The sequence below is a fragment of the Melanostigma gelatinosum genome (assembly GCF_949748355.1).
Source record: "Melanostigma gelatinosum genome assembly, chromosome: 1".
Classification (NCBI taxonomy): domain Eukaryota; kingdom Metazoa; phylum Chordata; class Actinopteri; order Perciformes; family Zoarcidae; genus Melanostigma; species Melanostigma gelatinosum.
The window spans coordinates 10,507,252-10,527,276 of record NC_136634.1 but is presented as its reverse complement, the minus strand read 5'-3'; the positions used below and the strand labels follow the sequence as shown (position 1 = coordinate 10,527,276).

At 39.9% G+C, this 20,025-nt stretch overlaps 3 protein-coding genes across 3 annotated transcripts; 1 reads left to right on the top strand and 2 right to left on the bottom strand.

The window, feature by feature from the left end:
- Positions 1 to 7,015: 7,015 nt before the first annotated feature.
- Positions 7,016 to 9,947, bottom strand: ppcdc (phosphopantothenoylcysteine decarboxylase). Its single transcript, XM_079279994.1, has 5 exons — positions 9,796 to 9,947; positions 8,835 to 8,930; positions 8,375 to 8,503; positions 8,097 to 8,265; positions 7,016 to 7,421 (listed from the first exon to the last, which is right to left on the bottom strand). Exons 1-5 carry the CDS (start codon positions 9,937 to 9,939, stop codon positions 7,282 to 7,284), a joined length of 678 nt encoding a protein of 225 aa, XP_079136120.1. The 5' UTR covers positions 9,940 to 9,947; the 3' UTR covers positions 7,016 to 7,281.
- Positions 9,948 to 10,193: 246 nt separating this feature from the next.
- On the top strand, positions 10,194 to 13,970 carry hacd3 (3-hydroxyacyl-CoA dehydratase 3). Its single transcript, XM_079280174.1, has 11 exons — positions 10,194 to 10,308; positions 11,109 to 11,151; positions 11,241 to 11,314; positions 11,397 to 11,561; positions 12,197 to 12,242; positions 12,332 to 12,442; positions 12,556 to 12,683; positions 12,794 to 12,906; positions 13,401 to 13,507; positions 13,583 to 13,714; positions 13,839 to 13,970. Exons 1-11 carry the CDS (start codon positions 10,231 to 10,233, stop codon positions 13,910 to 13,912), a joined length of 1,071 nt encoding a protein of 356 aa, XP_079136300.1. The 5' UTR covers positions 10,194 to 10,230; the 3' UTR covers positions 13,913 to 13,970.
- A 9-nt stretch (positions 13,971 to 13,979) lies between these two features.
- Positions 13,980 to 19,297, bottom strand: ints14 (integrator complex subunit 14). The gene is made up of 12 exons (XM_079280163.1): positions 19,235 to 19,297; positions 18,640 to 18,926; positions 18,389 to 18,496; positions 18,075 to 18,230; positions 17,764 to 17,882; positions 17,530 to 17,672; positions 17,347 to 17,439; positions 16,826 to 16,970; positions 16,568 to 16,701; positions 16,145 to 16,263; positions 15,766 to 15,831; positions 13,980 to 15,683 (listed from the first exon to the last, which is right to left on the bottom strand). Exons 2-12 carry the CDS (start codon positions 18,859 to 18,861, stop codon positions 15,450 to 15,452), a joined length of 1,539 nt encoding a protein of 512 aa, XP_079136289.1. The 5' UTR covers positions 18,862 to 18,926; positions 19,235 to 19,297; the 3' UTR covers positions 13,980 to 15,449.
- Positions 19,298 to 20,025: the final 728 nt, after the last annotated feature.

Below are 20,025 nucleotides of genomic sequence, written 5' to 3'. Positions count from 1 at the left end.
TCAGTGAAGATAAACCAATGAAAATTCAAGCTTTTTTTTTTACCCCTTTAAAAAATACCCCTTTAGTATTTACGCATGCTCAACTCCTACATCTGTATTTTCCAACAGGCATGTGAAGGCAGCATAATGCAACAGCTTGAGGCTGACAGTTTGGCGTAGGAGGAGAAGGAAAGATGACCTCATCAAGTGATGAACTCATGACTCTGACACACAAACATCTGCATGAACTGGCAAGACATTCAGCATGAACCATTTTAAAAGGTTGTCGTTTGCTTTTTTCTAACTTGCATTTTTTGTTTTCCCACCAGTGGACACTCATTTTCAATAACCTCCTAAAAACTAAAAGATCACACTGCAAAACATCACTGTCTTTTGACAGGGTTTAGGCAATGTGCATGGATTAAACTGCTCAGGGCTGTTTTCAGATGACTGAAAGCTGCACTCTGTGAAGGGTGCGTGTGTGTGTGTGTGTGTGTGTGCGCGCGCGTGCATGTGATCTGCATTCCCAGATCTGTAGAGTGATGCCATAGAGTGACTTCCGAACGCAACCGTCCAAATTGACAAGCTGAGCCTTAAGCCACGTGGGAAAGGAGTGATTCGGCAAAAACAAATGTGTCTAACAGTTATAATCTGGTGATTACTGTCAGGTTAAAACAAGTTGGAAGATGTCAGCAAGTTCACGTGACGTGAAGAAAAAAAAGTTTCTTTCCGGCAAAGTAGTCTAAATCTCAAAGTAACCAATAAAAGGACTCAGTACAAACATAAAAGAGGAACTTATGCTCTGAGAAAAAAGTGTCTTCGCAGGTTCTTTTTTTTTTTTTTTGTGGCGCTTATACTAATAGGCCAAATGTTTTTATAAAACTACATAAGAAAACAGGAGCGTGTTGCCCTGCCAGCATGACCAGCCTGCTCAAATGAACACAACGCAAATAATATGAAAATAGTATAAGCGCAAAAAACTCGATCACGGTGAAAGTTATTTCCATACACGCTGCAAAAGCGTCGCTAACCACGGCAAAACTAAAACCACCACACTGTGGGCAAAAACTAAAAACACAGTTTCAAACACTTGCGATGCTTTGGCGACATCAAATAGTTTCACAATCTGTCATGCTTTCTATGAGAATAGGCTGCACCCCATGCGTGTGTGTTTGTTAAACACGATTTGATGACATCATAATCCGTTGTTGATTTGGATTTTTGAAGATTGAGCAGTAAATGTGTTTTCTTACCTCGCCGCTGTGTTGACAATAAATGATTTCCACAAAGACTCCATGAAACACCACTGCTGAGAAAGGAGCGGAAAGTATCTGCTTGTAAACGGACCGGGTCAGTCCGGATGTGCCAAAACACAACCTATTGAAACGAAGGCCAGCCAAGAGGTTTGGGCGGCTCGTCCGAAGTCCATGCGGCTTTTGGAGAAGTTAACAAACTGAAGAAAAGACAAAAGGGAGGAGGATGGACTTTGATCAATAGGCGGAGTCACACCCTCTGTCTCTTCATGGCTTGTTGTCTACACATCTGATGTTTTCCCGCTTTCCACTTTTCCACTTTTATTGGCTCTTAATGTTCGGCTGCATGCTGATGCCACCTTAATTGTAATTAGAGTTTATTCATTAATTGACAGACAACACATCTGGATTTCTCAATCACCACAATTAAGAAATGATTTCACTCCATGGAAGTAGAAATAAGACATGGTGTTTTTCGAGTCTTTTTTTTGTTGCAACCATGCATCCATATTTATTTTTTTATTATTCACATAGCTATAAAAAGTATTTGGGACCTCCTGAAAGTTATCCCACTGCACTTTTACAACAAAGAGAACTATACAATATAGAGTAATGAATGGAATCAATCTGTTTGGCTCGTGATGACAAATAGGACACAAAAAACCCCCAAATTATTTGGAGTCCATTTCTATAATGATGTATGGGGAATTAGGCTTGCTATAATACGGCTGACGTCTCATGCATGCAGGTAGCATGCTGTATCCAGACTGTCACAGGTTGCATGTCACCATGAACTACAGAGTCTATATCACTTGTACAGACAAAAAAATAACTGCTGAAGAAACTCTCTAGCACAGAATCCCCATTTGTTTAGATCAGTTAATGGTTGACTTTGGTTGGCGAAAGTTAAAATCAGGTCAGCGATTACCTCAGACAGAATTGCTCCACATTTGTCCATGAGCCTATAGTTGATGTGTGTACACCATGATTAATTGACAGTGTAATATCACAAGATATAGAGGCAGATCATTACACAAAAATACAATCCAGCATTATTGTAAGCTTAAATTCTTCCACTTGCTTGATTCAAACTCTGAATGGCTTAATTTATTGTTGCACTTGCATCATACCAGTCCCTCCTCACCTGTGAGTTGGAGTCTAATTTGTGTGTCCTGTGGGACTGCCACAGTTTAGTCTAGACAAGTTGGTAGCTTCCATCAGTCCCTGTGGCCTCGCAGGTAAAGAGACGCTCGCCAGGGGGTTTGACTGAGGAGAGGAGGCAGGAACCTTTCCCCACGGAGTGCTTTCACATCTCCCTTATTTCCAGTTACCATGGCATTACAGCTTGAGGCCAACCAACACAGTTTTCAGTATTGTTGACTGGAAGGCAAATACACAGGCAGTGCAAAGTGTTGCCATTCTTAATCCTTCCTGGGGACCCATTGGAAGCCAAGTTAGTAAATGATTACACCGAATGAAGCGGCTATTTTATTTCATCTTTCTTTTGTAATCTCCTGTTTCCTGATATGCAAATATTTACTGCTAGCATAATGGCAGTACTGTCTTGTTGAAGGTTATTTCCCTCCATGAAACTTGCTTTTGTTAAATATCTAATATGCATAAACACACACAAATAATCCGGAGCAAACATTTAGCAGATAAACGTAACTTTTTTTAGGATAAACAAATGATCTTGAAGATTCGTCTTTCGCATGGGGCCATCAAAAACAGTGATAAATGAACTGTTACACAAAATATCACATCTTCACAGGATTTTTATTAGGATGTTTTAAATGAATTATATTTTATTGTTATTATTATTACGCTATTATTTATATTTATTCCAATGGAAAATACACAACTTTATAATTGCATTTGTTTGTAACATACAGGACACTATAAGTACACAATATATTAAGTACAATATGTCACACATTCAAGTTGTTCTAATTGTGTGTTTACCACTTTTAAAGTCAATAAGGTGAGATGTGGGGACACGGGGAGTAGAGGAGGTGATCTCTCAGGATGTAGTTTCTGATGAAACACTGTTGAATATTCCCAGAGGTCACATGTTGAGCCCGGGGACTGTTCGAGTTGCAATAGACAAACGAGACCCAAATACATGCACGTACACTTGTGACACTGAGTGTTTATAGGTGAAATTCGTGTTTGTCATTCCACATTGTGAGAAGTATGCACTCTGCAATTAATCATGTGGACATAAGTAAATGAAGTTACTCATACCTGAAGGTAGCAGGCATAAGGTAGTGATGAATTAAAAAAATGCCGAACCATTCCTTTATATTTGAGATTGGAACGATAGTAGTAATTCGTTTGTTGTAAGGAACTGAGCTAATCATTTAACTGACAGTGACAGGGAAGTATGAAGGCAGTATGGGGATTGAGCTGATATGCTTTTATATATTTAGATACATAAGCCCTCATTTACAAAAGTGTTTCTATTAGAATTTGTGGGAATCACAGTTTTGTCCTGCAATGTATTTTTGGTAGACTTTGTTAGTTCGTGAACATCTTTGATAAACAGGTTGTTTAGCAGAGAAAAAGAGAAAGAAAAGAAGTACTCTTGAAAGCACATTGCATCTGAGTACAGCCTATCTGTAGTTTTGAGGATTTCTTCCATAGTTGTGAGAACGGGGTGTTATACACAATAGGCACACCTGCAGCTGCCCAAGGTCTCAGCAACACCGCCCTTATCGTTGTGGCTGATGTAATGTTTTTTTGGCATCATTAACAGAATCACTCAGCAGCCAATAGCAGCAGGACAAGTTATGGCTCAGGGAAGAATGTTTTTTGTCTGGAGAGCCATTCACATGCCTCCATGTGCTGCAACCTCGACAGCTCAACAGTATCATTGCCCCCGGTTATTTGCAAGCCAAATTCTCCCAGCCTCACTGGGATTTGGTAGCAACTGACATTAACTACGATAAAATAGAACAACCGGTATCTGGAGAGCAGAGACAAACAAAACAACAGCAGCACAAATGTTGGTTTTAAAGGAAGAGTTGACTGTCTCAGGGAAGAGATATTTCAATGTTTTGGATATAAGTGCATGTTTACAGCTTGATGACAAAGAAATACATTTAAGGATTCACCGGTGATGCATGTTTCCAAAAACAATAAAAGGTATAATATAGAGGAATTTAAATCATCAACTTTATAATAACAGCACTGAGTTATGTTTGTGAATTTGTTTTGCAACTATGTTATTGCCAAATGTTTTTGTTCTCTGGATGACAATGTTTGAGGATTTAGATCTACTCCTTGTTCAACATGATAATTCGGCAGAGCAGACACATCTCCAAGGCTGAGCTCTTTACCGTCTAAAGCAAGACAGTTGTTGCTATCTGCTTTCCCTCACTAACATAAACACGACATTGTCTGGTTTGATATTCTCTTGTGTCTTCTCTTGACACAATGCAGACTGGTTTGTTAAGATGAAGTGTTTTCACAGAGATAAACATGTAAAACTATGTCAAACATGGGTTTCATCACTTTTGACCTCAGTTGCTTTCAGTCATGGCTAAGAGCACTTTGTACAATTGTAAAGTACTGTGTATCATCTCAACTAAGCCACAATAACACAAGGACCTTTTTCCAAATTATTAATCAGAAATATTGTCTCCATAAGTTAAATAACAGTTGATCAAATGAAGACACTATTTGTGCCCAATCGTCACTGAATCTGTGAAAAACATATCTCAGCTTTATGTTACCGGTATGTGTCCTGCTGTAAAGTCAGTATGTCAAAGTGCCTTATGGAAAACATATTCCAAACTACAACAACGCAGACAAGAAGAGGAATGTTGTTCACACTAAAATTGACAACTTAATCAGCACATGCATGTCTTGAGTTTTTAGTACATAATGACCAGTTTGCTGTATCTTTTAACCTGATCATTTAGTCTCCCCGTTGTCCCCATTAGTCTAACCGACTACCGTCGACAACAATTTCCAAAATTGGTCCAGTGTTGAGGAAGAACACAATGTAAAGTAATCCTATGGGGGCAAGCTGGCACCATCATATACGTCCACTAAAAGTGCTTGTTTTTGCCACTGACAGCCTCTGATTGTTATTATAAGTAGGCTACCTGACATTATGGAGAGTCTCACTCTATTGTATGGTTGAAATACAGGGGATGTTGAACATAATCAACATGGTTCTGGATGCTGCAAGGAGATTCCTGAATGTTCTGGACATATCTGGAGAAGTTCTTCACACTACACTGAGGAAGGGATTTGTATCAACTGGGTTTTGGTGGACGGGATCACTTTGAATGGACAGTGTACTCAACCAAGAAAGAACAGTAATGGACCCATATGATAATTAAATGTATTTCTTTGTCATCAAGCTGTAAACATGCACTTATTTCCAAGACATTCAAATGTCTCTTCTGAGAAAGTCAATCATTCTTTTATGACCAAGATTTATATTGCTTATGTTAATATATGACCAACAAAATCAAATTCTCAAAAGGTGGCGTGTTGTCAGACGACAACAATGGGAACGTGAAAGCCGTTGGGACGAGATGAACTGGTTTTGAATGAACTGGGGATATTCACGGGCGTAATAGGCAGGTATTAGGAGTGGCCTTTCTGGACCCATTGTTTTTACGGTGTCTTTTGAAAGACGATAATAAACGGAAGAGTTTGCTGTAAAATTAACAACTCATTCGTGTGGCTGTGGTTGAGATGCCGAGGACACTTAACGAGGGCAAGAGTGAACGACACAGTTGGTGGTAGGTGTCGATGCCTGTTCAAAACACTCACGTCAAAACTGTTCCGTCTTTCAAAAGACACCGTAAAAATAACGAGACAGAGAGGATCATCAATCTGATTACTTCCTGGTTAGTCGACATGGGCCCCGAAAGACCGGCCCACTCCTACGACATACCTGCCTCAGAAAATAAACCAGTTCATTAAAAGACAGTTCACCACACACACTGGATACGTTTGCCTTCAGGGCTTTCGACCTATCTGATCCAAAATATGATCTCGTCCTAAATGTAACCATGTGGGGTTGTTGCCGAGACCTTATAGGAGATCCCTGCCAGAAAGAGGCTTCTCAAATATGTGTGCTTGGCTGGGAAGAGTTTGTGTTTCAGTACAGAAATAATCGTAGCTCAGTGTTATTTAAAAAGATTTTTGGTGTCATGATTGACTATTTCGATGATTTTGACAATGGGCATGAGATTCTTGAATTTGATGGCCGCCTGTATTTATGTGAGCCTATATGTAGACAAAGAGCTCCTACAAACTGAAGAACAGACGAGGAGAGAGAAAGAGGGGCAACAGGAAGAGAAGGGTGAACCAGCTGCTCCAAGGCCGCCAAGCTCTGGAGACTCCTGCTGTTCATGTAGGTGTTGTGGCTTTATAAGGTCCAGAGGAAGAACGCTGCAAAGAGGGGGACCTGCTGCTGCTCCACATTCAGATGTATCCTTGAGTGGGACTTGGAAATGAGAACAAATAGGCCGGATGAAGCAAAAGGTAAAGAAAAACGTTTTATTTCCCTGTAGAGTCATTTTCCATGATGCTGTTTTGACACTGAAAAACTGCAAAAACAGAAAACTGGACAAATTCTAGAAAGAAATGTCCCCATTAGTCACTTAAATACAAAATATGGGAAAATGGGGTCCAACGTTAGTCTTGAAAGAAAAAATTTGAATACAAAACATATACAAACACGGTTAAAATCCCTTTTTGAAAACAGTTTTTTCTCCAAATTGATTTCATCTATAACACAAAGGCAATTCCAGTGTGTCAGTGCAGGAATCACCATTTTTAAAGAAGGTAGAATTTTTGACATTTTTTATTTATAAATATACTTACAGTTGGAAATACACTTCCACACATTTGCATGTTGCCCTGAAGCAAAACTAACAGAAGAGTCAAGACGACACCAGTGTTATTATACACCTGTGCAATCCCAACAAGAAGAGGTGAAATGGATGAAAACAACTATGTATGTTTGCCATGGGTGTGTGCTTGGAGCTTTGGACACAAACTCATTTTGAAGACCTGTCATCATGCTTTATTTTCTATTTGTTTTGGTGCTAGCTGAATGTACAATACAATGTGATGTGCATGTTGTCTGAGATGTCTCATCTGGTTTCTGAAGATACTGATTAACAACACTGACAATGGTCGATACCTCTGCCATCGCCCCTTTACCTGCAACAAAGTAAAGAATTACAGAATTACACAAACACCTTCTGTAGGAAAGAATACATTATGCTAATTCTCCCCAAATCAATTCTGGCATTTGGCACATTTTACAATTTGTCCTCTGCTGTACCAGTCGGTGCATGACTGAGTTGATCAAACAATCTAATCTTACTTAATGAATGTCGCTTGGAAAAACAAACATCCCTAACTGCTTCGGGTCAAACCTCATTTCAATTGGTTGGAAACAGAAGTTAAGTAGTAGACTCTTAACTGAAGAGCTCATTCTTAGGGCTTTAAGAGTTTTAAGTATGTTCTAATGAAAAGCACAAATATAACTGATGAGCTAGTAGTTAAAGGAAGGTTAGGCTTTCTCTAGTTGAAAGCTTGAAGTCTGTGGTCAGATATGATCATAAGGTACATGCAACAACTTTACTTATTATTTTACAATTACTGCCATTGAGGACGACTTATGTCATTTAAGGTAAGAATTATTTCTTGATTGACCTGCATACCTAAAAGAGTTATCTGTTATAATCTATATAATGGAAGCACTTTAAGCTAGAGTACTGTTTATGTTTCCAATGTGTCCTGTTGTGTCCCGCATTCTGAGACATCTCAAGGTAAAAGTAGAGGTTGTAGATACTTAATATCTTCCGGTTACTTCCTTGTATTTAAACCCACCTTCATCTCCACATACTAGCTTTTTAGCAATGCAGGGGATTTCCACATATCCAAACTCTGTTAGCCTGGATACCTGCTGGGCTGTGATGGGATGCTGCCACATAGCTGTATTCATTGCGGGGCAGAAGAGGAGAGGGCGACTGGTATCCCAGGCTCTTACCACACATGTCTGCCAAAGACAATAATCAACTTAGAAATAATTCCATAGAAATCATGTTATCAATTATTATTTGCCATAACATTTTGTCGGTAATCGCATAAGAATTGCATCTTCTTACCAAGAGATTGTCACAAATACCATTTGCAATCTTTCCAAGAGTGTTGGCATCAAGGGGGGCAATGACGAGTAGGTCTGCCCAGCGCCGTAGTTCAATGTGCAACACGGGATCAGTTCTCTGAGTCCAAAGCTAGAACAGATGCATGCTGTCAGGAACACAACCAATGACACACTCACTACCTCGTGGCATGATACTTTAGACCAGTTTCTCAATGGTATTTCGCATTCATTCTTTTAAGTTTCAAAAGTTACATTTTAATGGCATACAGCAACCTTAAAATGGACTGTGTGCAGATATGTCACTTATTAATTACTAAAAATACACCAGTTGTTAAAATATAATTGAAAAAAAATCGTACACAATCCAGTCAGCTGATCAGAAGCACCAAGTTTGAGAAACTCTGCTATAGACTGTCAGTAAAGAATGGCTTAACTAGGACCTTTTAAAAATTCATTGTTACCTCCCACTCATCCATGTCACTGTAGATTTTTACTGAAACCTCTGCAGAGTTGTAGAAGTGCTTGGCATGCTCCGTGGTGACTGCCCTTACATCCACCTAAAGCATAAAACAGACGGTAACAGTCACAGGGATGTTAAGCACTTTTTTAGTATTGCTGAAGAGGTGGAAAATGAAGATAAGACTCATACACATGTTGAGTAACTGATCTTATCTTGGAGACTATTTATGAGTCTTACATTTTAGAAGAACTTAGGCACCTTTCACAGAATTGTGTGGCAATATTTTCACAATAACACCGGGCATGTGGTTTTGACTGCACCTATAAGGACCTCATGATACACTATTATCGTATTCAGGATTCCTTTAATGTTTTTTAATGACAAACTATCGTAATATTTTTTATTATCTTTCCCAGATCATTTTTATAAGTTTTTTGTATGGTATGCTATACTATGACTTTTTATGACACACTATATTATGACTTTTTCCATTATATTTATTATTACAAACTATTCTAGATAAATTCATTACTTAGTGTAATTCCCAGAGTTTGAGTTTCTCTCATGCTGAATGATCTAACGTTATGCAACTATTTAGGATGGTTACAGCTCTCAAATGTGTTTAGTATAACAATATAAAGCCCTAACACTGTCCTTATTCTATGTATTGCATAACGTTTCTCACAATAATACAGATATCTCTCTTACTGTCATTTGTGAGGCTTCAAACCATAACGTATCTGACTAATAGGACTATAATAAGATGTTTTACACAGCTGGCTTACAGCTGCAATATCTCCATCTTGCATCAGGGGTGAGTTGTGCACTCTGCCATGTGGGGAAACAATAATGTGTGAGGATGCATTGGCATCTACTAGTTGTACAAGTAACTGAGAGAGACACAAGAGACGGTCGTTAACAGCAGGCTCTGAATACAAATAATGAAGGCGGAAGTAGCTCACCCCAGGGAGCTGAAGGAGCTGGGATACTAAAAGAGGCAGTTTCAATGATGCCACGCTTCCCGTCACGCCAACAAGAACACGAAATGTCCCGCAAGATCTCGACAAATCAGTCATTAGACCGTCAACATGCTCCGCTGTCTCCATATTGGTATATCAACAAGAACAGTTCAACAAAACTATCGCTCCCTTGAACACCTTTTCACTATTTCCGTAAACATTCACCTGCCAGCCAATCAGAGGAGAGCACAACCAACGTCTCTGTCTCCTGCACGAGTACGTCGCTACGTTGCGGGTTCGTGAGAGCGCGTTCGCGATATATTCTGGGTATTTGCTGAAGAAGCCCTTGCACGCCAGTTAGCATGAAGCGATGAGACCATTCATTGTTCGTCCAGCCTGATATTTGTTTGAACCAACGAAAAAAAAAAAAACCGAACAATGCCGCTCACGCCTCTCGTTTACTGGGCTCAACGCCATGACGACATTTACCTGCGAGTGGACCTGACGGACGCTCAGGTGAGCTACCGAGACAGGACCTGCAAACTACCTGCACTCACTTCTATCTATCTCAGGCTCGTGTAATATTATATGTCTCTAAAGCTAAATATTAGATTAAGCAAATGAAGGGTGCAGGTTCCTGAAAATGCCACACCGCTGGGTAGCTGCACACTTTGCATAATTGAATGGAAAAATGCGTGTTGTTTTTAGGTGATAGTTGATATTTTAAAAAGCCCTCTGCTAAGGCCTGATATTATTAATCGGGTTTAATCGCACAAACCCTGTGAAGAGATGCGCTACTTTAGAGACGAGCATCATGGTTTTAAGAACGTGTGTGTGTGTGCGCACGGTCAGTTGCATGAGTTGAGGTTATTAAAGGTAAAGGGCAGGTGCTGCTTCATCCAAAGATGTCAGGCTGCCTGAAGGACACTCTTCAGCACACTTTTGTTTGCTCCTGTCTAAATGTTGTCATCATAGTCATATAGTTAGTTTTTTATAGTGCTGTTTATACCTGTACATGCACACAGTAACATGAACAAGAGCTGATTCAGGGTGGATAATGTGTGAAACAGCTCATTTCCTCAATCTTCTTTAAACAAGGAAATGATTGTGGCTCATTATTAAATGTCACTATGGCTGATGGATTGTAGATTGTTAAACTAGCCTTAGCTTTGTTTTGAATATGCCTAGACTTTGAATAGACCTTATTGTTGTCCCTCTTCCGCTGTAGTGTGCACCGGTTGTAATTTAATGCTTGAATTCTAACTCTTAAGAGGAAGTATAAACTCATCATCTGCCTCTCTGCTTCTTTTTTGCAGAACATCGACGTCCAAGTCCATGAAAAAGTGCTTCAGTTTAGAGGTGACACACACACTTCATGTTCATTTCTGCAATGAAAATGTTTCTAGAAGTTCATGATTTGTAAGATTGTTGTGGTATTTTGTGTGTAGCCCAGGGCCATGGTGCAAAAGGACAAAATGAATACGAGTTCAGTTTCGAGTTTCTTTTACCAGTAAAGTCAGAGGTAAAAATCAATCTTACATATTTCCTTTTTTCTACCTGTGCCTACTGGTTTTGTTGATTGTGCTCATTACCTGTGCGTCCAGGTGAGCCACAGGTCCACGCAGCGGCAGGTCAATATCACTTTGCAGAAAGAGCAGCGAGGCTGGTGGGAAAGACTGACGCTACAGGAGCGCAAACCAGTCTTCCTGACACCAGACTTTGACCGCTGGCTGGACGAGTCCGATGCTGAGATGGAGATGCGGGAAAAAGTGAGATTCATGTTTTCTTTTTTCATCTTAGGGACATTTACACGCACCGCCCTGTGCATTTGACAGCTGTATTAAATAACAGTCAAAATTGCAAAATGTGTAACTGGCTAAGAATGTACTATACCTTGATAACAAGGCCAAAGATTGAACACTTGTATACATATTGTAGCACCTAGTTACCACAGAGATCCGGTTCACAACACCGTAAAGGCACATACACACAGGAAGCAGTGTTATAAAAATATAAATGCTTTATTGGTACAACCTATGTGGAGTAACCAGTGACAGCTGGTTTAGCAGGCAGGAGGAGTTCACAGACCAGGCGATCAGATAGATATCAAACCATTTAAAGCCAAATAAACAAAACAAAAAGACCAAGGCAGCGTCCCACTAACTAGAAAAGAAATGAAAACAAAAACATAAGTACTCACCAATAACTGCCAATAACCAGAAAACCAACCCAAAAGATTATCCTTCCACCCACCTGTTCAGCAACCCCCCCGGCCCCCCCTAATCAGGACCGTGCACCTCATTACTGGTCCGACGGACCCACTAGTTACACCGTCAGTTCCACTTGGTTACAATAACAAGGCCAAAGATTGAACACTTGTATACACATGTTTTACTTTGTTAAGGAGGACAAAAAGAACATGCTGAGGGCTTCAAGGCACGAAGAGGAAGGTGAGTGCAAATCTCTCCGAGTTAAGAGTTTCAAGCAAGTTGTTATTGTCAGTTGCCTCAATGTTTTCTCTTTCTTTCAAATGTTTCAGGGTTCGTCAGCCTGACAACAGGATATTTGTTTGTGTATAATCTGGTTCAGTTTCTTGGCTTCTCATGGATCTTTGTCAACATGACCGTGCGGCTCTTTATCTTTGGCCAAGGTGAGGAAACAGAAGACGTCTGAGGCTTAACTTTCTATTTGTTTTTCCTTCTCTGATCAATTTCTTCTCAAAAACCTGGCAAGACCGATCATTTCTAACTCCTCTCGTGTCAGATTCTCTGTACGACACTTTTCACACCATATCGGACGTGATGTTCTTCTGCCAGACCCTGGCTTCAGTAGAGGTCCTTAACGCTGCTTTTGGTGTAGTCCGGACGGGTGTTATTCCGACTCTCATACAGGTATGGTGCTGCTCATTTGTTTGATGTGCAGTGACACCTGCTTGTTGTAACCGTGCCAATGCGTTTCAAGTGTAACAACTATTTTTGTTTGGGTTTTGTTCTTTGACTAGGTGGTTGGAAGGAATTTTATTCTCTTCATCATTTTTGGTAGTGTGGAAGAAATGCACAACCAGCCAGTCGTGTTCTTCGTTTTCTATCTGTGGAGCGCCATTGAGATTTTTAGGTAATTCCTCATCTGCCTTAATCTACATGTTTGAACTGTCTTTCATGCTTTTAGGTTGTAGAGAGTCTTCTTTATAAAATGTTATTCTGTATGAAGGGTTTGCAAAACAAAAAAGTTTTGTTCAAAATGCTGTGTGTTCAAGCAGACTGACCATTGAAAGGGCAATTATATATGATGGTATAAATGCCAAACATTTTTTGCAAGTCATTTGAATATTTTGGGGTTTGGACTGTTAGTCGGAAAAAAATAATAAGCAGATGATTTTGGTGTTAAAAATAATTCTTAGTTGCAGTGTTACAACAGAATGTAAAACTGTCAACACAACAACCGCACTGTAAGTAAAATGGCAGAAGCAACGCAGGTGCTGTTTGACAGGTTTTGAGGTCAAAGGTTACAGTAAACGGGGTCATTCAGGCTACATTGTTATGAAGACGGACTGTTATTAATGTGTCAGTTGATTAATAACACGGTTCTTCATGATGTTCCAATTTCAGGTATCCATTTTACATGCTGGGCTGTTTCGACACAGAGTGGAAAACCCTCACATGGCTGCGGTACACGATCTGGATACCGCTGTACCCATTAGGTGTTGTAGCTGAAGGTGAGCTTGTTTGTTTCTCTCAGAATTACTAATTCTTCATACAAGTACTGCAATGTATCTCCCAATCCCATGTAGCTGTTGCTGTGGTCCAATCCATTCCCATCTTTGACGAGGCCAAACTCTTCAGCATTCCTCTGCCCAAAGCCGTCGGTACCTCCGTCAGCTTCTCTTGCGTCCTGTACGTCTATCTCGTCCTCATGTTTCTGGGTAAGTCATCAAAATATATATGTATATATATATATATATATATATTCATTCAAGCAAATAGTTTGTTCTAATGTCAGCATTTTTGTTCCGATATCAACGTTTTGGTTTACCGCCCCCTCTTCAGGACTCTTTATCAACTTTCGTCATCTTCACAAGCAAAGGAAGAGGCGTTTTCGTACCAAGAGGAAAGCAAATTGAGCTTCAGCACCAACAACACTCCTCTGACACCTTTGCTGCCTGCTTGTTTCTGGATAACATGTTTAAAATTATACTCAAGTGTTCCAGTCAAATTAGTAGTTACAGGAAGTTGTTTTTCTTTAATTTGTAGTCAACATGAACATCCTCTAGATCAGGGGTCTCAAACTCCCGGCCCGCGGGCCGAATGCGGCCCGCCACGCCATTTTATGTGTCCAGCGAATCTGCCAGCAAAAAAAGTTTTTTTTTAATTTCGACTTGATAATAAAAATATCCCCATAGTCGAAATTATGAGATAGAAAGTCGAAGTTATGAGATATAAAGTCATAACTATGATAGAAAGTCATAATTCTCAGATCGAAAGTCATAATGATGAGATACTTAAACACAGTCACAGAAGCAGCTCTTTGGCTGGTTACTCTACATTTGACATGGAAATGTATTGAGAGTACATTGAAGACTATTTTAAACGTGGCTTTAAAACACATGAAATACTTCATGTGGGATTGTGCAAACGCACCCTTGAAAGGATTTTAAGCTTTGAACAAAGTTATTGTAATAACTTGTGTTTGATATTTTCTGTAATAGTTTGATCTTTGATAGAGTAATGTGGGTTTCTTAACCCTAAATTAAAAGGATTTAAGTTACAACAGAAATGTGCTTAAATATATTTTTACATTTATATAACTGCATGTACAATATTTTTACACTTGAATAAACAATAATCAAATGCAGAGACAGTTATTTACCAATATTTTAGTAGTTACATTTACACAGTCTTACATTTCCAACCGGCCCTTTGAGGCGACCGTGATGCTGATGTGGCCCGGAGTGAAAATGAGTTTGAGACCCCTGCTCTAGATGATGCAATATTTCATCATTGCATTGACTTTAATAAACTGGTGATTCATTTCTTTAAGTTCGTATTTCGTAGACAAGTGAAGCGCTATAATAAGCCATAGAAATTGATATCTAGCCTTTTGTGATACTGTTTCCTTTGCAGTGGTATTGCTAGTGTTATTTGAGATACAGTCATTTGTGTATGAAACAAGAACAAATCTCAAGAAATACTTTAATTGTTAACATTCCAGATTTTTGAACCATCCAACAAACCTCAGGAAAAATGACTCCGGTGACTTCTAAAATCAGAGCATTTTGTGTCACTTCTGCTCAATAATATCCTGCTATGTAGACTTTGTATGCCTTCCCTGCTTTATTTCATTATTTTCACCTGAATTTGAAATGCCAACAACAGTAATTTCACAGGTTTCTTGTCAATGTTATTTGACACTTAATAAAAAATGTTATCTGGTCAATTTGTGGAAACGGTCATACAATGTTTTTAAAAAAAAAGAAAAAATCGACATGCTAACATTTTAGAAACACCTCATGATGTACCTTTCGCCACGTTTAGGCAGTGTCAAAGGAGTCTACGTTATCAAACAGACTCCTTTAGGTTCCACATGTGGGTTCCCTTCGATTTCTTTAAAGCACACATACAGGGTACTATATTTTAGGTCATTACTAATTGAGACGTGGCTCAGCTGGAGAAGTCTGTGTGCATTGGAGCAATGTTGTGATCGAAAGCAGCATACTGGGAGTCGCCAGTGCTGGCCAGTTTGAGTTGCTGTGCGGCGTGGGAGAGCTGGAAAGCAGCATCGGGGTGGGCGGAGTCTGGCAGCAGGGTGCACTCTCTCTCCAACAGGTCCGCCACTCCCTTCAGGAGCTCCCAGAAACCAAAAGCCAGGGCGGCCTTCCGAAGACGGTTCAGCTCCTGGCAGATCCAAAAATCAAGGTTAAATTAGGAAAGTGATGGGTTAAGTTCATAGTTCAGAGCCATTTTCAGCTTGATTTACCTTGTAGAAGGTTTGAGTTTTATCTGGCAATTTCCTTGCATTCCTCAGGATCTTCTGGACATCAGTCTGTGGAATGACAGCATGATAACTTAAGTGAATGATGAGCAGACATATGTTTGGAATAACATCTCAGTCTGTTCATGCTTTATTCAGTTCAGTTTTATCCGGTTAATTACTCTAAATTGAAACTGATACTATTAATTGAATAAGGCCCGAGCTGCAATGCACTGAGAGAAAACACTCTCTCCAGTCTCATAAGTACCACGGCATTTAGACTTTAGGAACACAAACCAAGGACGGCAAGTTTTTATGACTCAACTGTCGTTTCCCTTGTAACTTCAACAAATAGCGTTGCTTGTATACAGTGACTTTGCTTTACCTGTAGCCCACTGGCCTTAATCCACACAGTGACGTTCTGGGCGTAGCTTCGTTTGGCCGAGGGCTGCAGAGGGAAAGGACTTTTACTGTCGTCCTCTCCGTAGGGATTTTCAGCAGCCTCTGAAATACCAGGACGGTCATGAAACATCAGGATCAAAGTCAGAAAACTGTAAATTATTAACTGCTTGATTGTAAACAGAAAGGCCTTTGGTCTTTAGGAAAAATAAGCAGTTAACTTTACAAGGGTTATCATAGTGGGTCATAAGTTTTACAATATCCCAAACGTGTCATAAATGATGTGTTCAGGAACAAGACGCTACGGAGTATATAAACAGTGCAAAAGAGACGATGGCGATGTTTTGTTCTACAACTTGCTGTGTGCTTGTTTGTGTCTGCAGAGAAAACAGAAGAAGTGAAGGGTTACCTGATATTGGTCCCAGATGTGTGATCTTGCCCAGCCAAGGCAGAGGCTCTGGACCGGGCTCAAACAGAGACATCATCAGGTTTGATTTCTTTTTGCTGTCGGCTTGGGAGTACAGCATGCCGTACCACTCCGGCCTGAGGAAAAGCTGACTTTTAGGGCCATTTCTTCATTTACTCTGCAGGTGTGTTCAAATATAAATGCACTCAATTTTGAACAGAATTAGAATATGTTAAATATAAACGCTCTGCTGCATCTCACCCCAGCTGAACCAGTGCCACCATGCCCTCCACTTTCAGGCTGCCATGTAAAAGTACACAGAAATTTGGACTTTTGCCTGCCATTTGACTGGCAGAGGGTTCCTCCTCAAGCTCATCTGTGGTTCCTGTGCCAACTTCATCCACCTCTGAAAGCAGTATAAATAAAACACATTGAAAATACCAAAATGTTGCACACTGAGGGCTCATTGATTTTGATTTTTGAAAAAAGATGTTTACTTTGACAATGGAAGGGGACAATAAGCTGTGTACAAATGATTGCTCTGTTACTTGAACAGAAGGTTGTTTGTATTCTCTCCCCATTTGTCTTATATATTATACATTATAATATGCTGTCCTTGTTGCAAATAGATGTGGATGATTTTAAACAATCTGCTGCTTTACACGGAATCAGCATATTTTCTGTTAAAATGAGTTGCACCAAAAGCAAAGAGCTATACAGCTGATCTGTGTATGAATGTTTAGTTTTTCTTTAAAACAACACAACACATGTTCAACACTAACCTTTGTTTACATTGATGGGCAATACCAAGTGTCTGGAAATAACAGGAGGACTGGAAATGTCAGCAATTTCAATGAAGCCGACAATTTCCAAATCTGAAACAAGTATAACAGAATAAAGATGTGATGAAGGGAACATTGTTGAACTTGAACTCTAAATTGTGAAATTTGAAGCCTGTCGGGTACCAATATTGACTGATCGGGGCATGGGTTCCACTTCTTCATCCATCACAATAGGCTCAGGCCGAGGGAACACCTGAACGTCCGAGGACAAGTTCCCACAGTGCAGCACAGCATGGAGGGGAGTATACGCGTGATCAATCAGCCTCCTGAAGACATACAAACACATTCTCCGAAAATAAATATATAAACATTGAAATGTACATTTCTTTCTGGATTATTTCCCAGGAAGAGTCATACCCAAACATGGCCTGTACACTCTTCATGCAAAGAGGTCCCTCCGTAGTAAAGATCTGTCCATCACCTCCGCTGAGACGAAGTAGCTCCTCCAAGTTGTCCATGGCATCAGTCATCTGTAACTGCAATAGCACAAGACAAGGATTTCTTCAACAATATCGAAGCTATAAAGGCCCAGTAGACCTTAGATCGTCTTTATGACCAGCTGCTTCTGGTCGCCTGGTATCTGATCACATTTCCTCCATAGATTTACACTGACTGTGTTCAAGTCAAGATGCAAATATATAGAAATCAATTGTTGACTCAGTCAGTACCTCCTCTGCATTGGCTACAGACATGATGAACATTTTGGTAGGGAAGGGGAAAGGGAGTGGGAACTTCTTGTCATCCACTCGATGCTTCAGTGTTTGGAGGGAGTGACGTAGGGAACCCTTTCCAATACCAAGAGATCCATCGGTAACCAGCACCACCTGCAGGACAAAGGACAGAGGTACATAAACACAACCCCATGCAACAATAGATGGGTACAGATGGATGAAAGCACAATGAACACATTATTTGACCGCACACCGGCTGTATTAAGGAGGTGTGATGATGAAGATGATGTATAAAGGACCTGCCAATTTACCTGACAGGGACAGGCACTGCCCCACTCCTGCTGTACCACATTACTAACTCCATTAAGAGCTGATTCCAGACATGTCTTGTCATAATCTTCCAGGTTGCTCAGAGCCTCCTGTGCACAAAAATGCATTAATTAAGTTAATCCGCAACTCTTCTCCAATGTTACATCTCGTTTTCTCCAAAACGAGAAAAACATGCTTTGACTTTTCAGATTGATTTCTCATATGAGGATATTTTATTTATTTATATTTGTACCTGTAATGCATTGTAATCTCTGGTGAAAGGCACCAAGAGCTCCCAGAGGGAAGAAAAGGCCATCAGTGATGTGAACTCCAAGCGGTAGTTTGAGGCCATGTGTTCAAACAACATGTTCAGTCCGTGGACAGCGAGGTTCTTCCTCTGAAACTCATCGCTGCCATCCAGCAACACTGGCCGTGTCATGGACAGAGACACGTCCATTAGGACCACGGTAGGCATGGCGCACTGATTGAATAGATGACCAACAACACAATGGACTTATAGTACCCACCAATGTGCTCCCACTGAAAGAAAACAGAATTAAGAGGAAGATGAGAAGTCAGCAAACTTAAGATTACATGGTGTCACTTACTGTCTCTGGGGACGTGCTAAGAAACTACGAACATTAACGACATTAAAGCTAAGCAAATAAACAACCTATGGTCACAGCAGAGGTTAGCAAATGTTGGCTAACATACGCTAGCATTCTGTAATGTAACACCAGAAGACCCAACTGTTCTGTTTACTATTTAACAATTGTGAGACGATAACTACCTTTAAGTTAAACTGTGAAATGAGTAATTAATATGATAACAACTAAATGTATACGTGCCATTCAACGTTTTGCTCGCCATCAGTGTTTGTGTGTTTGACTGTGCACCACTACTTCCGTCCGGGCGACAACAATGTACTTTAGAATAACTAGTTCCTGTGTATTCTTTGGAAGTTTCATATTTATGTGCTGAAAAATCTACACAGAACACCATGCCCCCATTTCAGATAACAGTATTGTACCCCTCTACTTTTTACAGTCCAACAACTAGCGTTGTATTAAAAACAAACAAACATAATAAGAAAAAAAAACAGAAACCTGGCACGCACTAGGACCACGCGAACCAGCGACCACAAAAGCTCCCAACTTCCCCTCTCAATTTATTTTGCATTGAGGAAGGAAAATATAAATATTTAATAAATATTAGATTGATATTTTGTTTAGTTTGTTTAGATTGCTTGTTTTCCCCTCTGGCCCACATTCCAGCTACCGCCATTAAACAAAACGAAGAAGAACTTTACCCTTGCTTTTTTTTTTAGCAAAACCACCCGACATACAGAAGATAGAGGACATTTTTTCAATAAAAAAGAATGAGTGATGTCTTCTGGCATAATGTGTTAGCCAGGAAACGTCACATTGCGAGATCAGAGTGAGATCATGTTGGCCAAAGAAAATGATATAATTGAATGGTTGTTATATCATAACATGTCGAATAGACACACAGTAAGTCCCCCACAAGTGTCAAGTGTCCGTCTCAGGCTTCATAAATTAATGTTTATGCTAGATTTGTGCAACATAATAGCATTAGACTGAAGCATAATTTGTATTTTGCAATAAATTAAATATTGTAT

Coding starts and splice junctions, on each gene's coding strand:
- ppcdc (XM_079279994.1), bottom strand. CDS start 9,939: ATGGAGACAGCGGAGCATGTTGACGGTCTAATGACTGATTTGTCGAGA. Junction 8,266..8,374: donor GTATTTGTGACAATCTCTTG/GTAAGAAGATGC, acceptor TGTCTTTGGCAG/ACATGTGTGGTAAGAGCCTG. Junction 7,422..8,096: donor GCTAGTATGTGGAGATGAAG/GTGGGTTTAAAT, acceptor ACTTTGTTGCAG/GTAAAGGGGCGATGGCAGAG.
- hacd3 (XM_079280174.1), top strand. CDS start 10,231: ATGCCGCTCACGCCTCTCGTTTACTGGGCTCAACGCCATGACGACATT. Junction 11,152..11,240: donor AAAAGTGCTTCAGTTTAGAG/GTGACACACACA, acceptor TTTTGTGTGTAG/CCCAGGGCCATGGTGCAAAA. Junction 12,443..12,555: donor GCTCTTTATCTTTGGCCAAG/GTGAGGAAACAG, acceptor CTCTCGTGTCAG/ATTCTCTGTACGACACTTTT.
- ints14 (XM_079280163.1), bottom strand. CDS start 18,861: ATGCCTACCGTGGTCCTAATGGACGTGTCTCTGTCCATGACACGGCCA. Junction 18,497..18,639: donor GAGATTACAATGCATTACAG/GTACAAATATAA, acceptor TTTTGTGCACAG/GAGGCTCTGAGCAACCTGGA. Junction 16,264..16,567: donor ACATCTGGGACCAATATCAG/GTAACCCTTCAC, acceptor CTGGTATTTCAG/AGGCTGCTGAAAATCCCTAC.